The 27,979-nt window shown below is 37.7% G+C and overlaps 1 protein-coding gene across 1 annotated transcript; it reads left to right on the plus strand.

Moving 5' to 3' along the window:
• Positions 1-471: 471 nt before the first annotated feature.
• Positions 472-27,933, plus strand: adipor2 (adiponectin receptor 2). The gene is made up of 8 exons (XM_019080673.2): positions 472-603; positions 7,750-8,035; positions 22,265-22,411; positions 24,242-24,413; positions 25,136-25,322; positions 25,930-26,117; positions 26,381-26,574; positions 26,673-27,933. The coding sequence occupies exons 2-8, from the start codon at positions 7,988-7,990 to the stop codon at positions 26,799-26,801; spliced, it is 1,065 nt and encodes a 354-aa protein (XP_018936218.1). The 5' UTR covers positions 472-603; positions 7,750-7,987; the 3' UTR covers positions 26,802-27,933.
• Positions 27,934-27,979: the final 46 nt, after the last annotated feature.

Raw genomic sequence — 27,979 nt, forward strand, 5'->3', positions numbered from 1 at the left:
GTAATAGATTGCACAAAATCATAGCCATCAATTCATCAGAGGCCCATGACAGCATGGTTGTTATCATTATTGACATCAGGGGACTCAGTGTCTACCTCAGTATTCACAATAGCAGTCGATCTACATGGGTTGATTAATGATAGATTTGTAAACTTTTTACATTTGCCCCCTCTCAATCTTATCAATATTAGGTTACATCTTTATGTGACAATATCCTAAAGGTTCTGAGTGATGTTTTTTACTTAATGAATATAAGTTATTAAAATAGTTAATATTTAAGCACAAAATAACATTTTATATATACACATACTGTGCCTGTGAACAAAAAGAAACAAAAAAAAACATGAAAGAACACATGAATACCACAAAAAAATAAGTCACCAGCGGACTACAAATCCCGTCAAATCCGTTATCCTGAAACTCGATCACGTGACATATCCGCGCATTCCGATTGGCCACTCTGTTCTCACGCGAGGGGCGTCACACTGACACTCAGCTATATCCAGAAAATCCAGCCAGGTCGAGCCAGTCCACCGGATCCGCAGCGCAGCTCCGACCAAAGCGCACTGTTGAAGGACAACCGCTCGCGTCTTACGCAGACAGGTGAGCAAAAACCCGACACTCCCATGTAGTCATTAGAGTATATTTTAGGGTGTTTCTGACTGTATTCCTGCGCTAATAAAGTTGTTTGTTTCAGTATTGCTAGCTGACTAACGTTAGCCCCCGTTGCTACGCTGCATGAAACGGTCCGTCTGTTGTTTACCAGCTTTTTCTTAACGAGAATTTGACTTTAAACGGTTTAACAGATCGGTATATTATAATAGACGCGTCTAAAAGCTTCCAAAGACCGTGATGAACCTGAAGAAAGAAAAGTACGTGGTCTAAACCCTTTGTGTTAGTCACTTTCAGACTTGTTTTTGTCGGTCTGTGTGTGGTGAGTGTGCCACAGATGGGGCTTTTGTTTGGAGTTTTCATCCTCCTGTCGTGTATTTCTCAAGTTTTTATGCTCGTGAAGAGTTCTGGCCAAGTTTCACGTTGTTACTAGAGAGATGACAATGGATAATGTTGTTTTTCTTTGGGTTGTAAACAAAACGGCTTCTATTTAAAGGAACATCTCACACAAATAAGACATTCTGTCATTATTTACTCACCCACATGTTAATGCAAACCTGTATGAGTTTCTGTCTTCCTTAAAACACAAAAAGAGATGTTAGGCAGGATGATAACCTCAGTCACCATTCACTTTTGAATCATGTTTTTCCAACGAAGAAAGTCAATGGTGACTTATGCTGTCATCATGCCTAACATCTCCATTTGTGTTTTATGGAAGACAAAGTCATACAAGTTTGGAGCAACATGAGGGTGAGTTAATGATGATGGAATTGTAATTTTTGGATGAGCAAACCTTTTAAATAACAGGATTGAACTGGTAGAGGGCAAACGATGATGGATATTAGTGGAGGTGTTTTTAGTATAGTGGCAGTGGAAAAAAAATACTAAGCACTCCAGCTGAAGTCTATGTTAAGCAAGTGTGAAAGTGGTTGACAGTTTGCTGTTGATCTTATTGACTTGTCATCACCACAGGCATTTCAGACCTAGTTTTTGTTCGTTTCTGCCTTGGTCTGAATAGGCCTATATATATATATATATATATATATATATATGTCACCAGAACAAATTCCTTGTATGTGTAAACAAACTTGGCAATAAATCTCTTTCTGATTCTGACTTATTTTTGTATCAAAAAGGATAAATAAAACGGTCCCACTTTATATTAAGTGGCCTTAACTACTATGTACTTACATTTTAATTAATCATTTGGTACAATGTACTTATTGTGTACATGTTTTTACATTGTACTTATATTTTAAAAATACCTGCATGTAATTACATCTGTAATTAATTTCTGTAATTACATTTATAATTACACTGTTGACCCATCCCTTACACCTTAACCCACCCTTAAACCTACCCATACCACCAAACCTGTCCCTAACCTTATCCATATTCCACCTCAATAGCAGCAAAAGTGTTTTGCAATACAGTATGAACACAAAAAGTACATTGTACTTATTTTTTGATGCAAGTACATAGTAGTTAAGGCCACTTAATATAAAGTGGGACCAATAAAAAAATTTTTTTTGCTTATATATTGTTTGTTGCTGAAACATTACAAAACTGCCCAATTGCATTGGTCATAAAAATAAGCAATAATAACTCTCTTTGTTTTTTGTAGTAAGACGAAGCCCTGTGTGCCGCACTTTTGATATGTATTTCATTACAGCTAGTCATCTTTAAATAAATTGGTTATCATGGATTAGAAGTCGTGCCCCAAGCCAGTTGTACTTCCAAAAAACTGGCAGCTCCTCTCTCATGCATGGGATGAATGCTAAATATAACAGTGTAGTTGATCTCTACCACTACAAAGTGCATTAGCTTTTTTTTGGTTGTTGGTGAAGGGCCTCTAAACAGTGTCTCATTGGCTATAAATAGAGCCTGTGCTTGTCAAAGCTGTGTTTAGACCAAACACTTGCCATTTCAAATTGACTTTGCCTATCTGTGTGTCAGGGAAGTGAAAGGCACTCTTTACGGTCCTCTCAATGGCAATCGGTGCATATCACATCCATGCACTTGACTTAGTATTAAATGTGGACTGAGATATTAACAGAAAATAGGTAGTGTTCACTAGAAATCAGCATGTAAGTTTCAGTCGCTGATGTTTCGAAACCAAATGAACTCGCAGCCATCTAGACAGATGTTTCAAAGATTTAGTTTGACATTTTCACATTTAAAATGTTTTGTACAAATATACATAGAATAATCACAGACGGTGCTACAATATAGAGATTGGCCAATGCAGATGTCTAATAATCTGATAATCTGACCATTTTAAAAAAAAAAAAAAAAAAAAAAAAAAAAATTTATTACTATTTTTTTCTCACCAATAATAAAATAATTATAATATAAACTATTTTTATTATTATTGTTATTATTATGCCATTATTTTATTCATTATTGTTTAGTATTTATATACACATTATTTTTTAAGTATTTTTTTTTTGTAGATTTATGCAAATACATACATTAAGGTAATTTGCTTGTGAAAACTGTTGTTTGATGGTGATACATAATGCTGTTTGTTTTAAAAGAGCAGGTTATTGCCAGACACGATATTAAAGAACCAATAACCTATTACGAGGAAAGTGTTAATGTTGGTCAAACCGATAATCGGTCCATCTCTATTATAGTGTCAGAGCAGTAGTTGTGGGGAAAGGCACCTTATCACAGAGGTTGATTGTGTGCCATTGATCGACAAAGCAATCTTTTCTGACATCTTATAAATGTCAAGGGAGCCACTCAACTCCTGAAAATCTTCATTGATTTGGTTTGGCTTGTGGTAGGTGTGAGAGCATAAAGTATGTTTAAATCCAAAATACGATGCGCTGTGCGGCACATCAGCATGTCATTCCTCACTTCCCATAATCTGAACAAGGTGGGATGACGTTGCCAAGACGACCGTCTCCACTGTGGCTCATCCTGTTTGTGTAGATAATGTACTGGAAAGCTGCTCAGTAATCCATGTCATTTTGCCTTAGTCTATTCATTCTGACACCAGCAGTTTCTTTAGTCCACTATGGTGAGTTGGAGGTTTAGGCCAAGCTCTCAGTTCGACCTTGGTCACACTGGTTTGCTCATGAGCTGGGCCTGTGTCAAAGCAAATGAAGCATTTGATATTCTGGTATGTCCTTGGCAAATGGTGCGGTGTGAAGGACAGGTTTACCCTATTTCTGTACCATGACTTGTAGTTATTATTAATCAGTGTCAGATAGTGATGCACCAAAAATTCTTGGCTGAAATAAAAAAATATTTTGGTCTGATTTAGCATCGGAGTGGCTGGTATTTTTTAACTCGGAAGAATGTCTATCACTTTTTTTTTAATATAGATTAGCAGTTGGATTTTCCTCTTTGACTCTCTCACAAAAGGCCTCTTTCTCTCTGACTGAAGTTCAGTGCTTCGCTGGTGGACAGTCCTGGTCCCATGACTGACAGAAGGCACACAAAGGCACCTCTAACTCCTTTCCTCACTCTCTTACCCACTCACATGACACACACCCAACGACACAACTGCTCCAGTGACTGCTTTTGTTTGGCTTTCTCCATTCCCTCACTTGTTTTGTTTTAAACATTTTTTTTCTTGAGTCAGTAATCCTCAGGAAAATCAGATGTTGCAGCTGTGTATTTATGTGTCTCGTAGGGTAAAATCTCAAAGATTGGTTTGTGTTCTCTCGCTCGCTTTCTGAAAGTCAGAATTAGGCTTCCCACTGTCAGGGAAATATCAAGTAATTGTAAAACTGTAATTTCCCGCCCTAGATCTTTACTGAATCTTTTATTTTCTGTTATGTTTCCTATTGTTTTATTTTATATTTAGTAATATTTAATATTATTTATTTAAATATTAACTAGCTTTTTATTTTAATTACAAACAGCTTAAAAACTAAGTTGATTTTGGCTGTTATGTTGAAGAAATCAATTTAGATCTTGAGAATTGATAGATTTTGTGTGTGTGTGTGTGTGTGAGATGTTATTAACATAAATTGAATTCTCATGCAGTTTCTACACACAATCTGACATGTCACATGCATGTTATCATCATATATGTAATTCACTGGGTTGGCAAAGCTTTGTGGCATTCCTGAGGTTCAACTGCTGTCAAAACATAAAAGCTGTGAATCACCACTTCTTCTTTGAATTTGCGTGTGTGCGACTTTCTGTAAAACAAGAGGTGGATCCAGTATAGCTTTTCACGTGTCTGGTGAAATGCAAGCATTTCTCTCTCCAATTTATTTACTATTCTAGTCTTGCTTGCTCTGATTTCTATTCCTCTTTTTGCATCTTGTTGTTGGTCTCATGAAATGCTCTCTTCCCATTTTTAAAGAGTTTTACAGCAGTCAGAGAGCGTGGACCGATGCCTTTTTAGGTTCTGGAGAAGGCACACTGGATCTAAGTGATAGTATATGGAGAAAGAGAGAGATATAGTTTAAAGTCTGGTGTCACGGATCAGCGACATTCTCTCAGGTTCTCTTTGACAGTTGTTGTCATGCTAGAGGATAGTGTAAAGACTGCCATCCTCTAAAATTTTAACTTGTCTTTGCAGATATGGAATCGCTGACAAATTTTCGAGCTGTGACAATTTTGAGCTGAAAACACAGAAAAGTCAGCTGACGGTTAGTCAGCTGTTTGAGTGGCAAAAGAAAATCAATTTCAAATATCATTTCATTCCAAACCCTTTATCCTGTACTCCCCGGTAAGCACTTTTGCTGACTCGTGTCTCAGTTGATTTCTTTCTCAGTATTGTTTCTGCAGAAAAAGTCTTAGCTATACAAGGGAAATCGACTACCTGCTTCTTTGGAAGTGTATTTTGCCCCTGAATAGATTATCCCTGATATCTGTATAAGTGTGTTTAAGCTTTGTTCCCAGGAATACTGCTAGGCACTGTGTTGACTTTGTTCATACTGCACAAAATTTCAATCTGCTTTTTATATCTGATCTTCCTGCAATACAATTTCTCAAGGGTTCAGATCAGATCTGTTTGTTCAGATTGTGTAGTCAATATCCAGTGTATTTATCTATGTCGATCGATATAGTATAGATGTATGTGTCCACTTGATGCTGAGAGACTCATACAAAAACAACTGCTCATGTCTTTCAAAACAATTCGATGCAATGCTGAACAAAGTTGCAAACAAAGGGCATGAGAACATGAGCTACCCTGATGACGCCGACGTGTTCACATATTCACTGCATAGCCTGCTGTATGAGGATAAAGTGAGTAAAAATGTATTTGGACGCAGCTCCAATCATATGGCACGGATTGCTTTACACAATCTTCATCTCTGTGTCTGCACTGCGTATAACATGCATTTGAAAATGGAACAATGTGGATTAAATCCTGCGATTTTTCTGCCAAAATAAAAGCTCAATAGTTTAAAATGACCAAAAGCAAACAAAAAACGTTAGTACTACAGTTTTAAATAAAAGTGTAAAAGATTTTTTGCATATGTATTTATTATTGCCTTTCTGAATGCTTATTTTAATTTTAAACTTATATTTTTATAATAATAATAATTATTATTGTTATTATTGGCCAAATTGTGCAGCCCCACAAACAAGTACAGCAAAACTGGAGCTCTTTAAAAAAAAAAAAAAATTATTCTCTCTCTCCTTTTTATTTTTTTTTTTCAGCAAAATTGTGCGGCCTTACAGAATGACCAAAAACTGCTTGCAGTTCTGTCTGACTGGAAACTGAGACTCTTTTCAAAAATCAGATTTTAAGCTCATTTCATACTACTTGTATGTGAATTTATAGTATACATCAGATCGTTGCTTTTATTGTAAGCTTAGCAACAGAAAAACACAGTCAGATTACTTGATAAATTGATTTTGTGCAAGACTCGACAGCTGTAAGATTACTAATGAATATGATACTCATGTCAGAGTTAAATGATGCCAGAGCCTTTGAACGGCCACTTATTAACTGAATATAATGAATGAGCTGATAACTGATAATGACTTGTAGGCTCCTTTCCACCCTCTGAATGAATGGATTTATAAATGTATGGAGACATTGAAACTGTGTGTATCAGTTTTCTCCTCAGGCACAGCAGGCCAAGGAAGCCAAAGGGGTCAGTTTCACACTCCAGTGTGTCACATGATACCAAAATGGTTTATGACACCAGAGAATGCTGAACTTGAGAAGAAAAGGGCATCGTCGTGTTTTTTGCCAAACTGGACACAGACCATCTTGCAATTAGAGTTTTTAGTTGAATTTGATTTCCTGGCTTGTGAACACACAGCTGTTGCCACACTTTTCATTTACAAAAGGAGTGAAACTCTAAGCAGGATGCTGTCAGTTTCACAGCTGTGTCGCTTCTGTGAACTTGGTAGACTGCTCAAGGCTTGCAGCTGATACCAACTCAAATTAAACGCACTTCAGGCTGGCAGAGAGCGTTTGAAGGAGGGGGCTGATTTCAGTTATTAGTCAAATGCTGTAGATGTGGCGTAAAACCTGACCTTTATTTCATCAGAATGTGGATGCAGATTGCTAAGAGATCCTGATTATACTTGTTAGCTTTTTAGCATGACTTGAGATATTTGGTGACAGTGGACCTCAGGTGACCGGTTTTAACTCAAGTGCCCTTGTGTGGTGTGAGGACCCTGGCAGGGCCGCAGGGCTTGCAACATCTGATTGCTGCAGTCGGGATGAAAGAATTGTATTTTTAGCTTGGATTAAGGCTTTGTTGGATTTTGTACAGACGTTTTCGACAAACCCTGCTATGTACTAATAGGCAGCATTACTGATTTCAAAACCTGTTGTGAAATGGGATTCATGAACTTCTGTGTAGTTTCATTGAGTTTTTAATCCGTTTATGCAAAGCCCATTGACTCATTTTACTTTTATGTAATTTAAAATCACAAGTGACCACACATGTATTTTACTGCCATCTAACCCCATACTTTTAGCAAGCAGAAGTAAATGGGCATTGATTGGAGCCGGTTTATATGTTTAGCTGCTGATGTTTCAGAGCATATGCTATTTTTGGCCAATGATGAATTATTAATTACAGCTATGTCAAGTAACAAGTTCATTGTGCTAATTATGGAAACATGTTGCATGTGTTTGGGGTCAGTAATGCTATTATATCTATTATAGTCGATTATATTTAATGTTATTTCTTATGTCTTTACCAGGTCCATCAGCGAGTCTCGTGTTCTGCTGTAAATCCGCGGAGGACAGTTTTGGAGTCGAGCGCCCTCTTGGTCCAGTCTGGCCCAGTGGCTTTAAGAAAGAGCAACAACAACAGGAACCAAGCTGGACAGGGGAGAGGTGAGGGAGGACGAGGGCACCGCCTTTGTCCTGAGACACAGAGTCTGCACCAGCAGCGATACCGAACCTACCCTCATATCCACCTCCGACGGCCAGGACGCCATGAGTGCCTGCGCAGATCACAGATCATACAGCCCCTCACAGAACGGGGTGAGTGCAGAACCACAGAGGCCATTGCTGTTTACTAATTAGAAACTGATTAGCTTTTGTCAGACTTAATCAGACTTGATCAACCATCCTGCTCCCTAGATATTGGCATTGACATAAAAGACATATAGGTTAACCACTGCTATTTATCCTGCTTGTTATGGTAGTGGGGCATAATAAGACAGTGCATTAAAGGGGTCATATGATGCTTATTTAAAATTCATTATTTTGTGTATTTGGTGTAACAGAATATGTTGACATGCTTTAATGTTCAAAAAACACTATTTTTCAAATACTGTACATTACTGTAGGTCCTATATGCCCTGTCTCTCTCAAACGCGTCATTTTCTACAAAGTCCCTCCTTCCGACAAGCGCAGTCTGCTCTGATTGGATGACCCAGTGCATTGTGATTGGCCGAACACCGCAAGCACTTGTCGGAAATGTAATGCCCCTTTCCATAATCACAAGCTTCATCTTTCAAAATAAATGTAAAGGCAGTTAATAATGTCCTTAGTAGGGCTGCATGATTAATCGTATTTTAATCTCGATAACGATATCCACCTTTCTCGATTAATTAAAAATAATCGTCACGATATTGGCCGGCCCGTTATTTATCCTGAAACGTGTTTTTAATTTGGCATTTGCATTATCTTGCATTGCTAACAAGCCTTCACTAGCGTTCATGCTTGTGGTTGCCAGATGTGAAGAGCTTTAAGCCCCAAAACAGAGCTTTTCTCCTTTAAGGATACACTTTCTGCCCGGTGTTTAAATTTTTGCAATCTGGCAACCCTGTGCGCTTACTGATGGTGGAACAAGAGCTGATGATGATATGAAAACATACGAGTTTAGTGATCTCTCCACAGCGATATTCTGCATACATTATGTCATACAGCCAATATGTGTTTCTTCACAAGCCTTTTGTACTGTTTGTGTTACCAAATGTGCCATGATCAAACTTTCACTGAGTTTCAATAATGAATCTATTGTGTTTGAGGAATAAATGCGCTTTTCCTACCTGTGACAATACCATGGGGAAAAATGTACATAAATTGGAATTGTTGGAATTTATAATAAGAGTTTTTGAAGCTGGTCAGAAGGGTTTTGACCACTTCTTTAGCTGGTCAGGCTGGGAGACCAGCTGGAACAACCAGCTAAAACCAGCTTGACCAAGGTGGGAGACCAGCTTAAACCAGCTAAGTTTTTGCTGGTTTTAGCATTTTTTTTTTTTTTTTTTTTTTTTTTTTTTTTTTTTTTTCAGCAGGATAGAATAATCTTCATGCCCTCAAACACATTGACCTAAATCACCAATTACCACACAATATCAAAACAAACCTTCACAAATAAATTTTCCAAAAGCCTTTGACTTCATTGAATAAACATGAGCACTGCACGTTATAAAATCAAAAACCGATGCGTTTTTTTTTATATCACTGTATTTCAGAAGGAAACCGAATGTATTTAGAAAATTTTCCATTTCATTTTGCATGTAATGCTTGATAAGGCAGCGTTTGTGAGCTCAGCGCTGCTTTGCAGCCGTTACCGGAGAATCCTGTATCTCTCCTGCTCTTAAAGCGCCTCCTGCTGGCAGAAAATGAATTTGCATATATGTGTATATATGGGGGCGGGGGAGTGCCGCTACAAATAGAGTGTAAGGCTGTGGGAAACACTGATCGTTATTAATAATCGTGATTATAATTTCAATCAAAATAATTGTGATTATCAGTTTAACCATTATCGTGCAGCCCTAGTCCTTAGTTTTACCATCAGTTCAAGCCTGAAAGGGGAACAGGGTCATGAGACAGACACAGTGATGAAGCTCATATGTGTTTGCAGTACACAAGCCAGGGAGAGTTAAGACGGCTGACTCCACTCTCTCTCTCTCTCTCTCTCTCTCTCTCTCTCTCTCTCTCTCTCTCTCTCTCTCTCTCTCTCTCTCTCTCTCTCTCTCTCTCTCTCTCTCTCTCTCTCTCTCTCTCTCTCTCTCTCTCTCTCTCTCTCTCTCTCTCTCTCTCTCTCTCTCTCTCTGATAAAGAATATCTCTTTGGTTTTGAGACTTTAGTTTTTGCAACTTCAGGGATCTTATCTATGCACAATCAGCTTGTAACACTCCAAAGAGAAAGGAAAACTTGAAATCACATCATATGACCCCTTTAAGCTCCCTTGGGTGTACTAGAACAGGCTCTCATACTAGGTTGTTCGAAAAACACATTATTTTTCACATAGTTTACATTATTACAACACCTCTCTCCCCAGTCTGGCATGAACGGCTCGAATAGTTCCTGTAACAAATGAAGGCCCGCCTTTTGAAATACAAAATGTGCTGTGATTGGTTAGCTGGGCCAGTGATCACATTTACCGCAACCAATCACATTTCCCGCCTGGTCGGGAAATGTCATGCCCCTTACCATAGCCGCTTGTGAGCTTCAGTGTAAATATTGCTTCAAAATCAAATCAATTTGAGCGTGATTTAAACCCGGATGATTGTAACCACTCCAAGTTCGTCTGCCTTGGGAAAGCTAGCGTGTCTCCGACACCTTAATAACACTCGTTACCTTCTCTAGTGCAGCTCAACCAGGTCTCGTCCCATTTGTCGATATTTGTGATATCACAAATCCCAGAAAATATGCATTGTAGTCCAAACGAGTTGTTTGTTGTAGTTTTTAAAAAGTGATTTCTGTTAAAACAAATATCTCCATTTGAAGTGGACTTTGAGCTTTGTAACTTTGCAGATCTTTTTTATGCTCAAACAACAGCATTACAGACTAACTAATGTTGAAAAAGTGAAAAAGCATAATAGGACCCCTTTAACGCTGGTAAAATCATGAACACAACTTTAAATGTTTTCTATCAGTTTAATCAAATATACCAATTTTCAGTAAATTATATATTAACAGTAATAAGCCATTTCTCTGACAAGTAATTTGAATGGTTTGTAGCAACTTGGCACATTAGAAATGCATTTGATGTGCCTTTACAGGTATTTGTGTAGGCTCTTTCACAGTGGATCTTCTGATCAGATTTTAGACTACGAACATTTAGAATAAAAGTGTAAACCACAAACTTCACTTATCTATAGCATAGGACTTATAGCTGATTTATACTTCTGCGTCAAAACTATGCCGTAGGTTGGGTGTAGTACAGGCAGGCTGCGGCGTAGCCTTACCTGCACCTCTCCAAAAACGTCACAGCGCGTCAAATCTACGTGGAGTGCAAGTGCTGTGATTGGTCTGCTAGTACCCCTTCCTCCGTATGTATTTGAGTTTTGTGTGTGTGTTTTGCACTTTAATATATTTTAATGTTACAAAATAAAACAAGTGTCTTATCATTTATTATAAAATATAGCATTACATCACTTAGTTCGCAACAAACAATTGTTCTGCCATGGTACAAGTCCTTGTGTAGATTGAAAGAATGCCGCCATCTGCTGTTCCGTTGTCGTCTCTTTTTTTTGTAGTTTTAAATAAATTATATGTTCTTTGATATTTATTTGCCGACGTCACGGCTGATGCTTCTCCGACAAGCTGCTTCTTCAGATTTTGCTGTGGTTACACAAGCAACATGCCCTTGGACACTGCAGACTAGTGGTTTGCATGTGTACTGCACGTCGACGCGGACAACGACGCAGAAGTATAAATGAAAACTGACGCACATCCTACGGCGTAGAGGCTACAGCGTATGTCCGACACAGAATTATAAATCAGCCTTTAGAAGCCACCATTTCAGCCACACTGAAATGCATGTATAAAGTATTTTAGGATCACAAGTAGCTTATACTGGTTGCTTACAAATTCTCACTCAATAAGATAAGTGCATTCACTTGGGAACTCAATGGACTGTTTATATAAACTAATGAACTATTAACGAATGCTTTACAGTGACTGCACACACTCTAATTTGCATCTGCAGTCCATTATAGCCCCGGAGTCCAGCAGATTCATCATTTGAAGTGTGACGTACAGAAGAATTGCACTGGGATCATGCACTTGTGCATTATTTGTTTCTGTGAGCTACAATTACTCGCTACAGTCCAATATAGACATATTATAATATAATTACATATAATATAGACAATATAGTTTTTTTTTAGTCTCAGAGGAGTCTGTCTCCATGTCTTTACATCAGCTACATGTGACACTGATATGCAGATAGCTCTAACATTGTTAGCAGATTTAAAGAGGACTCTCTTTGTATTTGCATGAGCTGTCTGTTTCTGTTATTTGCATGCATCCAACACAAATACACACAATGGTTGTGTATTGTGTAATCTGACTCGGGGCAATGTTTGTGTCAGTCATTGTGATCCATGTGGCAATTGGCTGCCGAGGCTGGGTTTGGTCAGACAGGGCAGGTGTAAAACTATCCCATCCTCAGAACAGACACCCTACTGGCTTTTCAGGTTAAGGTAGATCCACGACAACATGGCCAGGCTGATGAAATTTTAAACAGTCCTCAGGACACAGTAATAGACACTGTTTGGTGTTTATTTTGCATCATGTTTCTTGTAGACGTGGTTGAGTTTGTGTGTGATTGCACAATTTAGAACTACCATTTTTGTACAACTGAGAGAAATCAGTTTTTAATTTAATGAGGGTCTAATTGAATCATATGTCCATCAATACACAGGAGAGACTGGTGTGTGAGCATACCTGGAAAATGAGAATCAACAATTTTCCTTTGAGTATGCCAAAATTGTCCTGGTTCACACAAGCAGCTATAGATTGTACTCTTTTGTGCATTATGTTAGCATGTTTTTTCCCATTGTATTTGAATATGTCTGTCCTTTCACACAGAGTGCATTTTTACACCATATTTTCTTTAAATGTTGGTCAGTGTAAAGTTTGTTAGAGGAGCATCGTTGGCTGTTTCTGGACCTGTTTCTGAATATAGTGGTGGGATAAACAAAAAAAAAAAATTAAAAAATTTGAGTCACATTATATTGGATTGTATCCATGGATTTCTACCCCTCTGATAATTTTTTTTATTCTGTTGATACCCATGAAAAGATCACATATTTTTTAAAATCAGGTTTTTTAAAAAAAAAACCGCATGGGATGGGAGTTAATATGCATATAAATCTACGTTATAGTCAGTTCCACCATGCTGTTTTAACACTAGAATGTTCCCTGTGTGACTGGTCCCTTCTTTGAAGAAATATTTTACATTCCTTATATATATATGTTTTACATACATACGGCCTACAGAATGCAGTAGGCCGTATGGTGAGCCTATCTCTTCCGCTTATCAAAGCATGCTGTGAAGCTCACTTCACTAGTACAAATACACCTGCAAACTGGGTTATAGGTCACAAAACATCTGCTAAACACCTGTTTTCATGTAAGGCTTAAAGATGCTATAATCAATAGTTCTCTCATATTTAAGTTTTAAGTAGGAAGCTGCAGTATTAGGGTTGCATTGACCTCCAGGTGCTACTATTCTCAATAAGAGGGGGTTGATTTCATCGGTTTATGCTCTTTGTTTTTTTTTTTTTTTTCAAAGGTAACAGGTTGTTTTCCTCCAATCTGCAGCTCTGCCTTGGTGCTATGGCAATAGTGTAGTTAGATGATTGGTTTTTGTATGGCAACAGCAGGAAGACTGGAGATCTATCGGCTCCACAATGTCAATTTTTAACCAGGAAATACTTAATTCAGGTGATGGGAAGACTAAGCCAGCCATTTTATTTTCTAATACAGGGGAGTAAAGTTGAACATCCGTCTGTCTAATCACTCTTATGGGATAATGTCATGTGTGACCTCAAGCCAGAGTATGAACTCCGCTCAACTCTTTAGTCCAACTCTGGTGAACTAAAAACTGATTAACTCTTCAGATGAATGACACTGATAACTCAGTCTCACCATACACAGTCAGAACTTCCCCTGGTGTTTTCCAGTTTGTGGTATTTCTCTGATACAGCTTGTTCTCCTTTCTAATCAGTGACACATCATTCATTTTACCATCAATGTGGTGGTGTACTTGTTAATTTCTGTAGTAGCCAAACTAGAGGAGTGCATTTTTCAAATGGTCTCACTTTAAGCCAGAATGTCTAGAAATTTGTAAACATTTGCAAACTGTTGAGTTCCTTAATAACAATTGTATTTATCAATGTTTTGATAACCAAAGTAACCAGTGCTTTTGTAATTTTTGATGATTCCCATGGTTCTCTTTCTGGAGCTCAGTAAGGGAGATATTTTTGGATAAAGAGCATCATTAATTCCAGCTTTCTGTCCCTCCAGGGATTTGGTTGAAAAATCTGTTTTTGAGTTGTTTTTCTATGTGTACATGAAGTAAGAGTTTGAGTGAGCATGTTAGTGTCATGTGTGTGACAACAATAGTTCTGGCGTTAGTCTGTATAAAGGTCAGTTCCTGTTTGAGCAAGAAACTGTGGCTCCACTGTGCCGAACATTTGATGTTTATCGTGAAAAGTAGAGGACTGAAGACTGGTGGAGGGAAGGGGAAGATTAAGAAGAATGGCTGGCCGGGGGTCCCAGGACACTGTGGTTTTAAACATGTGGCCCTTAGCGCCCGATAAGGACAGCAGCGAGACAGAATGGCATTAACAGTAGGATTCTTGGTGAGCAAAGACGGAGATGGTGGAAAATTAGTCCTATGGGACAGTGTCTCTCTGGACAGTCTTGCTCCCATAAGGGTTATTTTTTTCTAAATGGTGCTGGTTACAGTAAACTGAGTGCATGGATGGTGCAAAATCTGTGTATGCAGACTGTGTGAATAGCTAGCTTTGTGAGTAACCAGGCAGTGTATATCAGCCTAATCTTACTGTAACAAAGGTTATCTATGTGTGGCATTTGATAAGGTGAAAATGAAAACATATTTAAACATAAGCCAAGCCATGACTGACACTCAGTCATAAAATATATTTTTCTGCAAGTATTAAATGATTGTTACCCGTCACAAATAGTGCTGGCCAAACCTGCTTAGCTGGATTGCATTCTGTTTCAATCAACGAAGGACAAATATGTTGTTTTGCAGGACAAATCTTTGGTTCAGGCTGTAAGCTGGTGCAGTGTGGTTCTCTACAGACAGGGAAATGAACCAAACATGTTGCTTCCAGGAACTTCTCAGATGGTTGCTCAATCGCAAGACCTGGAGTGCACATGTAATCTTATCCATAGATTTTACTCCAATTCTGCTGACCATGACTGACCTTCAAACTTTGACATGTTATCAATGCTGAGATATGGGAAAACTGTATCAGATACTATACTGTACTATACTACAGTTCAAAAGAATGGGGTTAGAAATATATTTTTGTAAGAAATAAGTACTTTTATTCAACAAGCACACATTAAATTGATCAAAAGAGACAGCAGAGACATTTATAATATCACAAAAGATTTCAGTTTCAAATAAATGCTGTTCTTTTGAACTTTCTATCAATTACAGTTTAATTGCATGTAAAAGTAAGTATTTAAGTTGTAATAATATTCCACAATATTACTATTTTTACTATTTTTTTGATGCATCCTTGTCGAGCATAAGAGACTTCCTTTTAAAACATTAACAAAAATGCTACCAACCCCAAATTTTGAATGGTAGTGTCCATGGTAGCATCTGACCATTGCTTAGCCAAATCTATGCAAATCTACATGAACTTTGGGGGAACTTTCAGATGTAATAAAATGTTCTGGTTCAGAGGTATGTAGTTGTGGTAGCTGAACTGTTGTAGCCTCTGAACTGTACTAAATGAAACACGTGGCCCTCCCACTGAGACTCTGCCATTCCAGAGGCCATCAACAGGACGTTCCCAGCATTCCTGGAATTGAAATGCACAGGGTCATATCCCCCTTCCAAACCCGTGCTACTGTGCCAAACCTCGGCTTCTGTTGTTTGTCACCGAACGCATGTGTCTCTCTCTCTCTCTCTCTAAAAGTGTCTCATAAGGTCTTTCAAAGTCACCTTAAAGTGCCGTACATTATTTTTATATTCCCAGGGATGAGGTGCCAGCATGCTTGTCATAAATATTTTGACGGTCTTTACATGGCAATAGGCTGTCTATTGATGTTTGAGCAGCGTTTAGCACCATGACTGCTTGAACCCTGTTGACTTAATGGGGTCATATAATGATGGAACATACCTTCACATGAACCTTCACACTTTGTCTTCACCAGACTTAACGTGATAAAACGCCAAGTAGGGATGCTCATTTCGATTGATTTTCCCGACCGACAACCGCCGCACGTTAATCGATTATTAACCGTTAACTGATAAGATTATAATATTGAATTGGCATTAAATACAAATAAAATTGACGCGTATCTGTGACCCTTTAAAAAAAACAATTTTTTTTTTTTTATCAAAGGGTTTATTTTAACGTGCAAAGTGCAAACAGCAGCATACAGAACAGATCAACAACAGAACCTGGATTCAGTTTAAATTTCCACGCAACTGCAGCATTTCTGACAGTGAGAGGAAAATAGAATAAAATAATACAAATAAAAAACAAAATAGGTCAAATTAAGATGACAAAAAGAAAACACTGAATCCGTTTGAACGAAGCTTTCAAAAACCGGCAATTTTTTTCGTTAGACTAAGATTTTTCGTTAAATAAAAATAGCAGCCCTACCTCAACACCTTGTCTAATTTTTATTTAAAAAAAGCAACATATCAACGTGATGTGGGGTCAGTCTGGAGCGCAGCCTGTTGACAGTTAGACCCGCGGCAGAAAACACACCCTCTCCGATGGGACAGTACCGGGAATACACAGGTAACGTGTCGCTAGAGTTGCCAGCTTCGGGAAGCGCTTTTCCAAAGCAGCACACATTTCAATAAGTTTTGCTTTTGCGGCTTCTTTCTCCGTTTGTGCAAAAATTACCATTGAACAGATTCTCTGCGTTATCTCCTCAGATCGCCGTGCATCACATTTTCTCCCTGATAACATGGAGGGCAAAGTTTGTTGCCCTTAATCACTCGAAGCTTTAGGGTGTTTGCTTCGTAAATGGTACTGCATCGTACTTGTGCTACTGCTGTATTTTAATACGGCGCCGCATAATTTACAGGTAACTTCGTCGCCCTTTCTGTTAAAATGATCCCACACAGTGCTTCTATTCGCTCGCTTCATTTTGCTCCCCTTGCTCGGAAAAAAAACATTCTGCAGGCATGTGTCACGTGTGTGGTTGCGCGTGCCGACGCGCTCCGTGAGTTAATAAATATAAGCTATATAGTAGGCTATTTTATTTTTAAACCATGCAGCAAACTAAAAAAAAGAACCTTAAAAAAAACGTTTTAAACCGTTTAACTGATAGTATTAATCTGTCAAAATTTTTACTTTCGGTTAACGGTTAAACGGTCAATATGAGCATCCCTAACGCCAAGCTATTAATCACATCTCTTCCATTTTGTTGAGTTGTTGTACTAACCAGTTGCATCTATGATACACAATGTTTTGAGGGCCGATTGGTTTTTGTCCTGCTCTAACTATAACCTCCATATTGCTGCATTAAACATCAAATTTTATTTTTTATCTTGATATGATTTTTGGCAGTATTTTGCTTCCAGTGAAAACAGTATAATTAACAAATGTTGTAAACTTGTAATGTTGTGCCTAATTAAGCACACTGTTTTATTGAATCTATAAAATAGAATGTTAGATGTTTAAAATCCATCAGTAGATTACAGCAAAGCAGTTTTTAGGCTTTTTGAGTACAAAGCTTTACCTAGCCCTTCTCTGTAAAATAACTCTCATATGATTTGGGTCTAATCTGTCTTTTAGATGTGTGCTGGAAAACAAAATGACCTGCTATCCACTAGTTAATCTCACACAAGACCCCAGAGCTGACAGATAGCCCTGCTGGTCCCCTACAGAGACCCACTGTGTCTGACTTTCATTCCTAGTCTGTATTTTAAAGGTTGACACAGGTTTTCAGTTTTGTTTGTTTTAATGATTTTCATGAAACATTTTGTCTACTTAATAGTAAGGCTGCACAATATTGTTTAAAAAAAACTCACATTGCGATATTTTGTATTTCTGTGATTTATTTATTGCGATATGAAAAAAAAGATGACGACACCAGATGACTTGAAAAGCTCTATTTGGAAAAAAAATCAGTGATCAGGGTGATTTTGTAGGTGAGTAAATCAGCATAGAAAATAAACAAATTACAAACATAGATAAATATAATAGAACAAAGATATAAATTAAATAAACAGTGCTTTTATATTTTTCCGGTAAGTCTAACAGTATTCAGGTATAAAAAATTAATGCAGGCCCAACCCAGGTGACAAAAAGTAGCCTAATACAAAAGTATTGTAATGCATTATTTTCCATAAAAAGTAACGTAAAATTACTTTTTTATGGAGTAACACAGTATTGTAGTCATCACTTTTTAAAAGTAACTTTCCCCAACAATGCTTAAGAGTCATATAATGGAAATGCACGATTTTCCTTGATCCTTTGATCCAAAGTACTATATTATACTATATAAAATTAAATATGGATACTCTGTAGTTCGAATTTGCTACATGAATTTAAGTGCATGTTTTCAGCAACCGTACTGCAAATGCAGCCACTGATGCATCTTGACCATATGTGTCACCTTTATTTTAACCATATGTGGTCTCTTGTTTCTGATCAGTGAAAGAAAAACATCACCTAAACAAAGCTTTTAAAATGCTGGCTGTGTTATTAGGTAGCAGGTGGCGGGAGTCTTACAGCTGAGTCATGCTAAACCCAGCAAATCAGACAGTCTGCTTGTCATGAAGGCTTGGGCGAACATACTGAAGAGTTCAAGTGCATTGGAGTACTTGAAGTGTTTGAAATTTTTCTTCTTTTCCCATCAGACTCTGTAATAAACCTACATGGTTGTTTTATGAGGTGTAGAGCCAGTACTTTTTCTGTATTTACTCTCCCTCTTTCCTTTACACAGATCTATACCAGTTGTCCCAGCTGTCTTCTGCAAACACTTTTTTTTTTTTTAACCTCTCTCTCTTGCAGGAAAGTGATTGTTTCTTTATGATCTCTAGAGAGGGTCATTACATCCAACCAATCAGTGCACGCAGTGTACATAACTGTCTCAATTACTCTGGGATTAAGGGGTGTGTGGTGTGACCAAAATCATGAGTCATTTTAGATCATAGTAACAATATATATCACAATATAGATTTTTATTGGAAATTCAGTAGAAAATTATTTGTATATTAAATAAACATGTGGATGCACGCACCCACACACACACACACACACACACACACACAAAATATATATGCGTGTGTGCGTATGTTTTTTTTTTTTTTCAAGTGTATCAGTATAAAAATATAAATTTTATCATATATTAATCATTTTTATCATAATTCTATTTTTTTTTATAATTGTTAATATTTTAAATACATTTTACATATTTTTTAAGTTAAATATATCATTATAAAATCTGTACTTGTTGACCCATTTATATACGGTTTTAATACTGTATATTTTTATCTGGTAAAGTGTTGATTTTGAAAGCTGTGAAAGTTACACCTCTTAAAACTGTGTTTGCAGTTCTCATGTTGACAGATTTCATCTGCTGTGAAGAAGTGCGATTTCCTTCATTCAGGTCGGAGAGGGGCTCTTTTTAGGCATGAAGTACTCTAATAGCTACACTTGCTCTCTGTTCACAGGAAGCAAAGGGGATACATTTGTCAGAGCTATGGATAGAACTATGGATGGCATTTAAAGCGTTAGGACAGACACCACATGTTTAATATGCATACATACTCTTGTAATGAGAGTGAACTGAACACTGTCCCTCTTACAGAGCGCTGTCTTGCTAGCAGGGATCAGAAGTAGGTTATTCATGCATTATAGATCCAGTTCTGGTCCTGCTCGGCTCCTCTTCTTGACAAGACCGACACACTGTTAGCTGGTCTGCCTTTAAACCGTGACCTCTCTGTTCACAGGTTTACTTGTCCATGGAAGTGTCCCAGATTTTGCTTGTGAGATGGATAGTTTGTCAGGTGAAGATATATTTAGGACTCTCAGGAGTCTATTTCACTGTATTGCACAATGCCTGAATCCTCTGTTTCACACTCAGGACATTGTCAGGGACATAATGACGTATAACCCTTCAACTATACTTGTATTTGATTTGTGATATTTACTGATGTCCAGACATTGTTTTTATTGTTTTTTCTAAACCCATATTTCTAAGTATTCTAAGTATTAAGCTTAATTTTATTTAATTTATGATTTTTGTCTGGTTTTATTATCTGCCTGGTATTTATATTATAGTATAATATAGTGATGTTCTCATTTCCTTCATAGTGACTTTTTAATTAATTAATTTGAAAAATAATTGTTTATTTATTTAGACTAAACCTATTTTAAACTGATGACTTTTGACACAGTGGTTTTCATAAATGGTTGAAAAAAATTAGTGAAAGGCAGTATTTTATTAATCATAATTTTATTTTCTGATAATTATGATTTTTTTTTTTATATATTTTTAATGCTGATAATTGTATGTTTTTTGTTTTTTTTTTAATTAAAAGATGACCAATAAAATATTTAATTTGATATTAATGTAATATATTATTGAGATATTTTTCAACTTTTTTGTTACGGTCTCAAATTGTATATTTTTTTAAATTATTTTAATTGGTAAATGTCACATTGATCCATTGATTCATCCATTTTACCTCTTGTTTGAACTTTGAAGGCCTGTGCAGTTCTTCTTTCTGCTAATCTGGTAAAGATGAATATCTGAACTCAAGGCTGAATAAGTTTAGAAACCATTGAAGCGTGTCTATTTATGGACCTGCCTTAGAGCTGCCGGGCTGAAGCAAAAAGTAGGTGCAAGAACACAAGTGTCTGTTTTTTATTGACTGACTGCACCTAATTACAGCGTAAAAGAAATGTGGTTCAGATGCAATCGCTGGTGAATCTTGTCTTCTGTCATCTGTGTGCGGTTACACTGTCAAAATGGTGCTGAGCACACCGCAGTGGGACCCCTGGTGGCTATCCACTGGAAGTGACACTGATGCCCCAGTGCAGGGCCTTCAAGGTCACCTACGTCCATGACTTTGCTCTAGTCATACCTTATTCTGTTAAGGACACCCTCCAGCTGTGTGTGGGTGTGTGTGTTTCTTAGTATCAGCCTGAGGAAAGAAGAGGGAGCTGTTCTCAAAGCTGCTAGGGAATTAGTACCACGCTAATGCCATGTCAACACTGATTACCGAGATGCTGATTGTCCCACTGGCCAAGTCTGATCCGCTTAAGAGAGGCTCGTTAACCTGTGCTACTAAACAACACCTCACACTTTCACCCTCTGCAACCCTTTCTCCTTCTATCTTATCTGTTTGTCCAGCAGTTTGCCATGGATTTGCTACAAGGCAAAGTCGACTTGATATTTATTCAATGCAGGTTGCTTTGGGAAAGCTTGTGTGTATGTTTTTTATATCTTAGCAGTAGCAGTACCTGAGAGAGCAAGAGAGGGTGTTCACCCTGATACTGTTAATAGTTTGTGTTAGTGATGTTTGCACATGTACCCTAGTGTGTTCAACATTGAATGTTTCATAGATGAGCGTATATAAACCTCTTGGGGATGATCTTTATGCCCCCCACACACAGCGCTGATTGTTGGTATAAGCACACGCTGTGCACAGAGATAAATTGGAGCGAATCAGCAGGGCTTTGCTTCCAACACACAAAGCGCTGAGAACATGCCATAAGCAAGGTCATACCAATCAATTGCAGTATTAATTAAACTGAGTGTGTGTGTGTGTGTGTGTGTATATTAGAGAGAGTACTTGAATGATTTTTTTTTTTTTATATGGGTTCTGAGTTTGTGATGTCCCGATTGAGGGTTTTTGAGTCTGGATGGTTGATTAATTTTCCAACATCTGACTAGACTGTTAGTGAGTTTAAGTACATTTATTTTCATTTTTGAAAATGATTTTTTTATATATATATTTTTGAATGTATGAGTGCAATATTTATATATTTTTATAGAGATGCATCTTTACCTTTTTATAAAATGTAATATATTTCATTGTATTACAATATTTTGTGATAGATAGATAGATAGATAGATAGATATTTTGTAAGTTAAATAATTTTTATATAAATTTATAAACAAACAATATTGTGTATTTTATTTTTTACATATTTTACAAACAAAATGTTCCTATCTATCTATACACCAGATATATTTACCAACAAAAAATATATAAAGATAGAAACTATATATATTAATTGTGCCAGATGATGCTGAAACCTGACTTTTTTTGTTTCTGTGTGTTTTCAGTGTCTCTTTGCGAGGAGGGTGGTACACGAAAAGGAGGAGGAAACAACAGAAAGAGAAGAGGAGGAAGAAGAGGACAAGAGCTCTGATGAAGGACTTCTGCTACAGGCACACCACGCCATGGAGAGGATGGAGGAGTTTGTGCACAAGGTCAGACTCTCAAGTTCATCTCTCACGCACACACCTTCATTTCACAGCTGATACCCAGCTCACACTCCGTAAATACGGATGTACATTATCATTGAGATCATATGTCAAGGGTTATATGGTGAGATTAAACACATGACATCAGCGAACCTCTCCTGAGTTGAGTGATCACAGCTGCCTTTGCACGAACACGTCACAGTCCTCCAATGCGGAAAACATCCCTGCCAAACCAGACGCCCATCTTCCGGCCCCGGCAGCTTCTCATCTCAATCTTGTATTGAGAGTCTGCCATATGCAGAGGAACAGGAACTGAAGGCAGTCCTTTGTAGCATTTTGAGCCCCTTCTGCTTTAATGGCTCTTTCCTTCCTCTCCTCTCTCCCCCTCTGGGGAAGAAGCCAAAGCTCTCTGTGTCGAAATGCAAGCACAGTTTAAGATCCAATCAGTGCCATTCACTATCAGCACTCAGGTACAGAGTCTTGAAAGGAATGCATCTAGGAAGACTTTAAAACACACATTCTGACAGATGACCAAAAGGCGCGTCATGGAGCTGTCAATCAAACAAACTGACCTAGTTTCATGTTTTGTTTTATTTATATAAAAGTATGTCCTGATACACAGTGCTAGGAGCGGTTCTCTCAGCAGATACGGCATGTTCATGGCCTCTTTGCCCTCGGCTGTATTCACTGCATGTGCTGTTTTTATAGGTGTTATCACGCCTGTGACTGGTATGATTGCACAGGAGTGGTTTTTGTCAGCCTGATTTGCCAGAATGCTGTTAAGAACCCGCAAAGCTTCTCGGCAGTGTCACCACAGCTGGTAAAGAGAAACCAGGCAACAGAGTATTAGGAAAACCACATAAGATAAAAAAAAATACAGATAGATAGATATAGATATACACTCTAAATACCTTTTCAATCTTAGGAGAGGAACATAGTTTACTCTACGCAATTGTGCAAATGAAAATGTTATGGTAAGATGTTGTTGTACTTGATGTGTTCTTTGGCCCTAACTAGACTCTTTAGCTGAGGGAACAATAGTTCACCCAAAGTTGAAAATTTGCTGAACATTTACTCACCCTCAGGCCATCCAAGGTGAGTTAGTTTTTTCTTCTGAACAGATTTGTAGCATTAAATCACGCTCACCAATGGATCCTCTGCATAGAATGGGTGCCATGAGAATGAGAGTTCAAACAGCTGATAAAAACATTACAGTAAACCAATTCAATGCAGAGGATTCACTGGTGAGCAAATAATGTAGCCTAATGCTAAATTTCTTCAAATCTGTTCCTACAAAGAAACTCCTCTACACATTGGATGGCCTGAGGGTGAGAACATTTTCAGCAAATTTTCATTTTTGTGTAAACTCTTCCGTTAAACTGCATGTGGTATTCAGGTAGCTTGCTATGAATTTCAGCTTACTTCAACTTGTTGCTCCACCTTGACAGAAGTTGACTTGCACTGCTCTGCTGAGAATGCAGTTTATACTTGTGCATGCAATAATACGTAAGCTTGTGTACCTAGATTTGTGCTAATGTACTCCTCTAGTGCATGTTTTGAGCCTTAGAATTATTTCTGGCTGTCTGTATATGTAATTTCTGCCTGTGCAGTAACTCATAATTACCGTAATACTTATCTCTTGCTCTCAACCTCTCTCACATACACCATGTAATTACTTTCTGAAGTCAAATGAGAGGGCTTTTTTCATGCCAACTAGTAATGCTGACCTGAGCTTGGTGTAATGACATGTCAAAGAGTGGCCAGATACGTCATCTTTTCAAAACTGCAGGGTTGCTTTTGAGATCTTACAGTGATGCTTTTAATTTTGTGTCTTAGATGTGGGAGGGCAGATGGCGTGTCATTCCACATGATGTCCTCCCTGATTGGCTGAAGGATAATGATTTCCTGTTGCATGGGCACCGGCCACCCATGCCCTCTTTCAGAGCTTGTTTCAGGAGCATCTTCAGAATACATACAGAAACGGGCAACATTTGGACACATCTTCTGGGTACGGAAAACACACCTACACACAAAACACAAACTATTTTTATTTTTCCTTGTACCTGTAGAATTTGATATAACCTGTCCTGGGATTCTGTCCTGGGTACAGCAAGTAAACAAACAACTAAATAAATAAAAACAAAAAAATATCTAAAATAAATAAAAAATAATAGGGCAACATTTAAATTAAAAGGAAATAAGCACATATAAACATATATAATAAAATATAAATATTAAATTTAAATGAAATTGCATTTAAATTAAATAAAAAAATTACATGTCTGCATACTGTCTGCATGCTGTATTGCCACCTAGAGGAGAAATGTGATAATTGTTCACATAACATTGAATGTAGGGGCTGGTGTAAGGTCATGCTAAACATAATAGAATGTGGCTCTAGGTAATGGTATCGATCGTAAGTTGAGACCGTAATGTGCAGCTATTGATCTTCTTCACCTTTGGACTTGTGGTGTGACTGAGCCATAATAGATGCAGATGTTTGATGTTGATCTACTAGTAACTGCTAAGCTTTCTGATGTACTTTGAGTTCAAATTGATTTCGATTTTACTCTTTGTACATTTATTGATTTATTGTATTGACCTGTAGAGGGGGGGTAACTCTGCCTTAAATGATTAGCATTTATAGGGTTATTGAGATTTGACACTAACACACACACACACACACACACACACACACACACGTAACCAGTATTTCCCTTGTATCTACAGGCTGCCTGTTCTTTCTCTGTCTGGGCATTGTGTACATGTTCAGGCCCAATATGTCATTTGTGGCCCCGTTCCAGGAGAAGATTGTCATCGGCGCGTTCTTCCTGGGGGCCATTCTTTGCCTGTCCTTCTCCTGGCTCTTTCACACAGTCTACTGCCACTCAGAGGGTGTGTCCCGTGTCTTCTCAAAGTAAGCACCTTACTGCAAATGCTCACTGCAAACAATTCTTATTATCCACCTCATTTTTGAAAGTGAGTGGACGTGGCCATTTGTAACTTGAATGTGCACAAAACAGCTTGTTATGCTGCTTGATAATGCATTATTGTAATTATAAACAGTGGTCTGTAGCGCAAATAGTTTTACTGTTTGTTGCTCTTTATTCCTCTAGTTATTCACCCATAGCGGCTAATGAATCTGAAGTCTTGCACATTCACAGAAAATAGCTTACTTCAACTCTTTTTTTTAATTTATTTATTCTTGGTTAATATTTACATATAAATAATTTTTTTTATATTTAAAAAAAAAAAATCCTATATTTTCCTATATCCTATTTATATATATTTTTAAAAAGGTTAAAATGATGTCAAGAAAGTTGATGAACCTTTTTGAAATGTTTTTAAATTGCTCTTTAAGTTTAGTACATTTAAAATGTAAATTTTTGTTTTAATCATAATTAACTAATATTAATATTAATCATAATTAATTTTAAAATGTAATTTTTTTTTTTTTTTTAAATAATTAAGTTAATTTTAAAATTTTCTCTTAACCTCCTTTCTCTCATTCTGTCCTGTCACAGGTTAGACTATTCGGGCATAGCGTTCCTGATCATGGGCAGTTTTGTACCTTGGCTATATTACTCTTTCTACTGCTCCCCTCAGCCCTGTTTCATATACCTAATAGTGGTGTGTGTTCTGGGGATCACTGCCATCATCGTCTCACAGTGTGACTTCTTCTCCACGCCACAGTACCGAGGAGTCAGGGCTGGTAAGATGCATTCTTTATTGTTCAGGACATTTTCTTCTGCATGCTTTTGATCAGAATGGAGTTTACTGTTCTGTCCTGCTCTAGTACATCATAACCTCTAGGAACAGTGTAACAAGAAGTAGCTGTGAAATAGCCAACCATAAAACAACTCAACTCCTTTTCTCCTAATTTGCACTGTAATGTTAATTTTGGAGGTATAAAAACATCTTATAACTCCAGTATAAACAGTTAAATGAATACCTGTTCTGTCTTCTGTGTCTCAGGTGTGTTTGTGGGTCTCGGCCTCAGTGGAGTTGTCCCCACGCTGCACTTTATGATCACTGAGGGCTTCCTGAGGGCCACCACCATGGGTCAGATGGGCTGGCTGTTCCTCATGGCTGTCCTGTACATCACCGGAGCCTGCCTGTACGCCGCACGTATCCCTGAGAGATTCTTCCCTGGCAAATGTGACATCTGGGTGAGTTGATATCCTGCAATTCACACACTGTGTTCACAATCCACACTACCCTCTCATTACATTTAAAGTCTAATCTGTACCTTGTCATTCTTTTGCAGTTCCACTCCCATCAGCTGTTCCATATCCTGGTGGTAGCAGGTGCTTTTGTGCACTTCCATGGTGTGTCCAACCTGCAGGAGTTTCGTTACACAGCTGGAGGAGGCTGTGCAGAGGAGGGTGGCCCGTGAGCCCCATGTCCCGCGGTGCTTGAAACGCACCACTAGAGGGAGACAACGTTCCTCTTACCTTTGCCGCCAACAACTGTTCCTCCTGCCCATGAGGGGTAAACCTAAGAGGACAGCACTGAACGACAAAGTTACTCACATATGTTATTTTTCTTGTTTTTCTCTTTCAGTTTCTGGTTTGTTCTCTGTTTTGCCCCTTAAATAAAATACATAATGGGATAAGGTGGACACAGATTCAGGATGGCAGTTTGTGATTCTTAAGATCATACATTGAGAAAGAGGAGCTTTTAGGCTTGGTCTATTGCTGTTTGATGGTCTGTTGCTGTTTTTTCTTTGTACAAGAAAAAGAGTTAAACTCAAAAACAAACAACAACAAAAAAAAAAAATGCAAATGTGTGAACGTCTCTTGGGGTGGGCAGTTAGCCATTTTAAACTTCTTGATGTAAATAAGATTTCTAAAATTTGGGTTATATAGATTTGTACGAAAATAAAGTTATAAAATGTTTTTAAAAATACATCATTTATATCATTATATTGTTTAACGGAGGTAAAAGAGAGAACATGTTATTCCAGGGAAAGAGGACCCATCTGGTCTCGAGTCAGAAGCGGCCAACCAGATGCCTCGGTGTTCTGTTATCCTAAGCACCACTGTTAAGAGCTAAAAACACAACTGTAGGTCAGTGGGACGCCCTGAACACGATGGAGCCGGCAGGATTCAGCACTCACGTACTCCACAGGCCTTCATATCGCTGTCAGTGCTGTTTCCTTTGACACAGAAGGCCGGTTTTCCATCTTTTGATCATTTCTCTCTTTCTCACTCTGTTCTCGTTTTATTCATCTTTGTGAACGTCGACCCAACCTGGTTTTGAAAAAAAAAAAAAAAAAAAAGAATCGATGAAAGACTTGCTTTTGCAAAGTACACAAAATCATACTCGAGCAGTGCAAGAATGGATTTGTGGTGTAATGTTCTGTGTTCACCATCTGTATGTGATATAATTTATTAAAGAGTTTTCATGGATACATTACAACAAGCTGTAATATTCCACGTTTAAACATGAGCAATGTTTGTTTTCTCAGATTTTTACATGCATTGATATTTATTTTAATTTTAAAATAAATAAAAACTTTCATGACAGTTGTGGTTCTTTTTTTTTTTTTTAAATTGCTACTGTAGTTCTTTT

The sequence above is a fragment of the Cyprinus carpio genome, chromosome A4 (assembly GCF_018340385.1).
Source record: "Cyprinus carpio isolate SPL01 chromosome A4, ASM1834038v1, whole genome shotgun sequence".
In the NCBI taxonomy this organism is placed as follows: Eukaryota; Metazoa; Chordata; class Actinopteri; order Cypriniformes; family Cyprinidae; genus Cyprinus; species Cyprinus carpio.

Bases quoted from the DNA above. Each gene is read 5' to 3' on its own strand.
- adipor2 (XM_019080673.2), top strand. From the start codon at position 7,988: ATGAGTGCCTGCGCAGATCACAGATCATACAGCCCCTCACAGAACGGG. The intron at 8,036-22,264 runs GTGAGTGCAGAA...GTGTGTTTTCAG, and splicing joins ACAGCCCCTCACAGAACGGG to TGTCTCTTTGCGAGGAGGGT. The intron at 22,412-24,241 runs GTCAGACTCTCA...TTTGTGTCTTAG, and splicing joins TGGAGGAGTTTGTGCACAAG to ATGTGGGAGGGCAGATGGCG.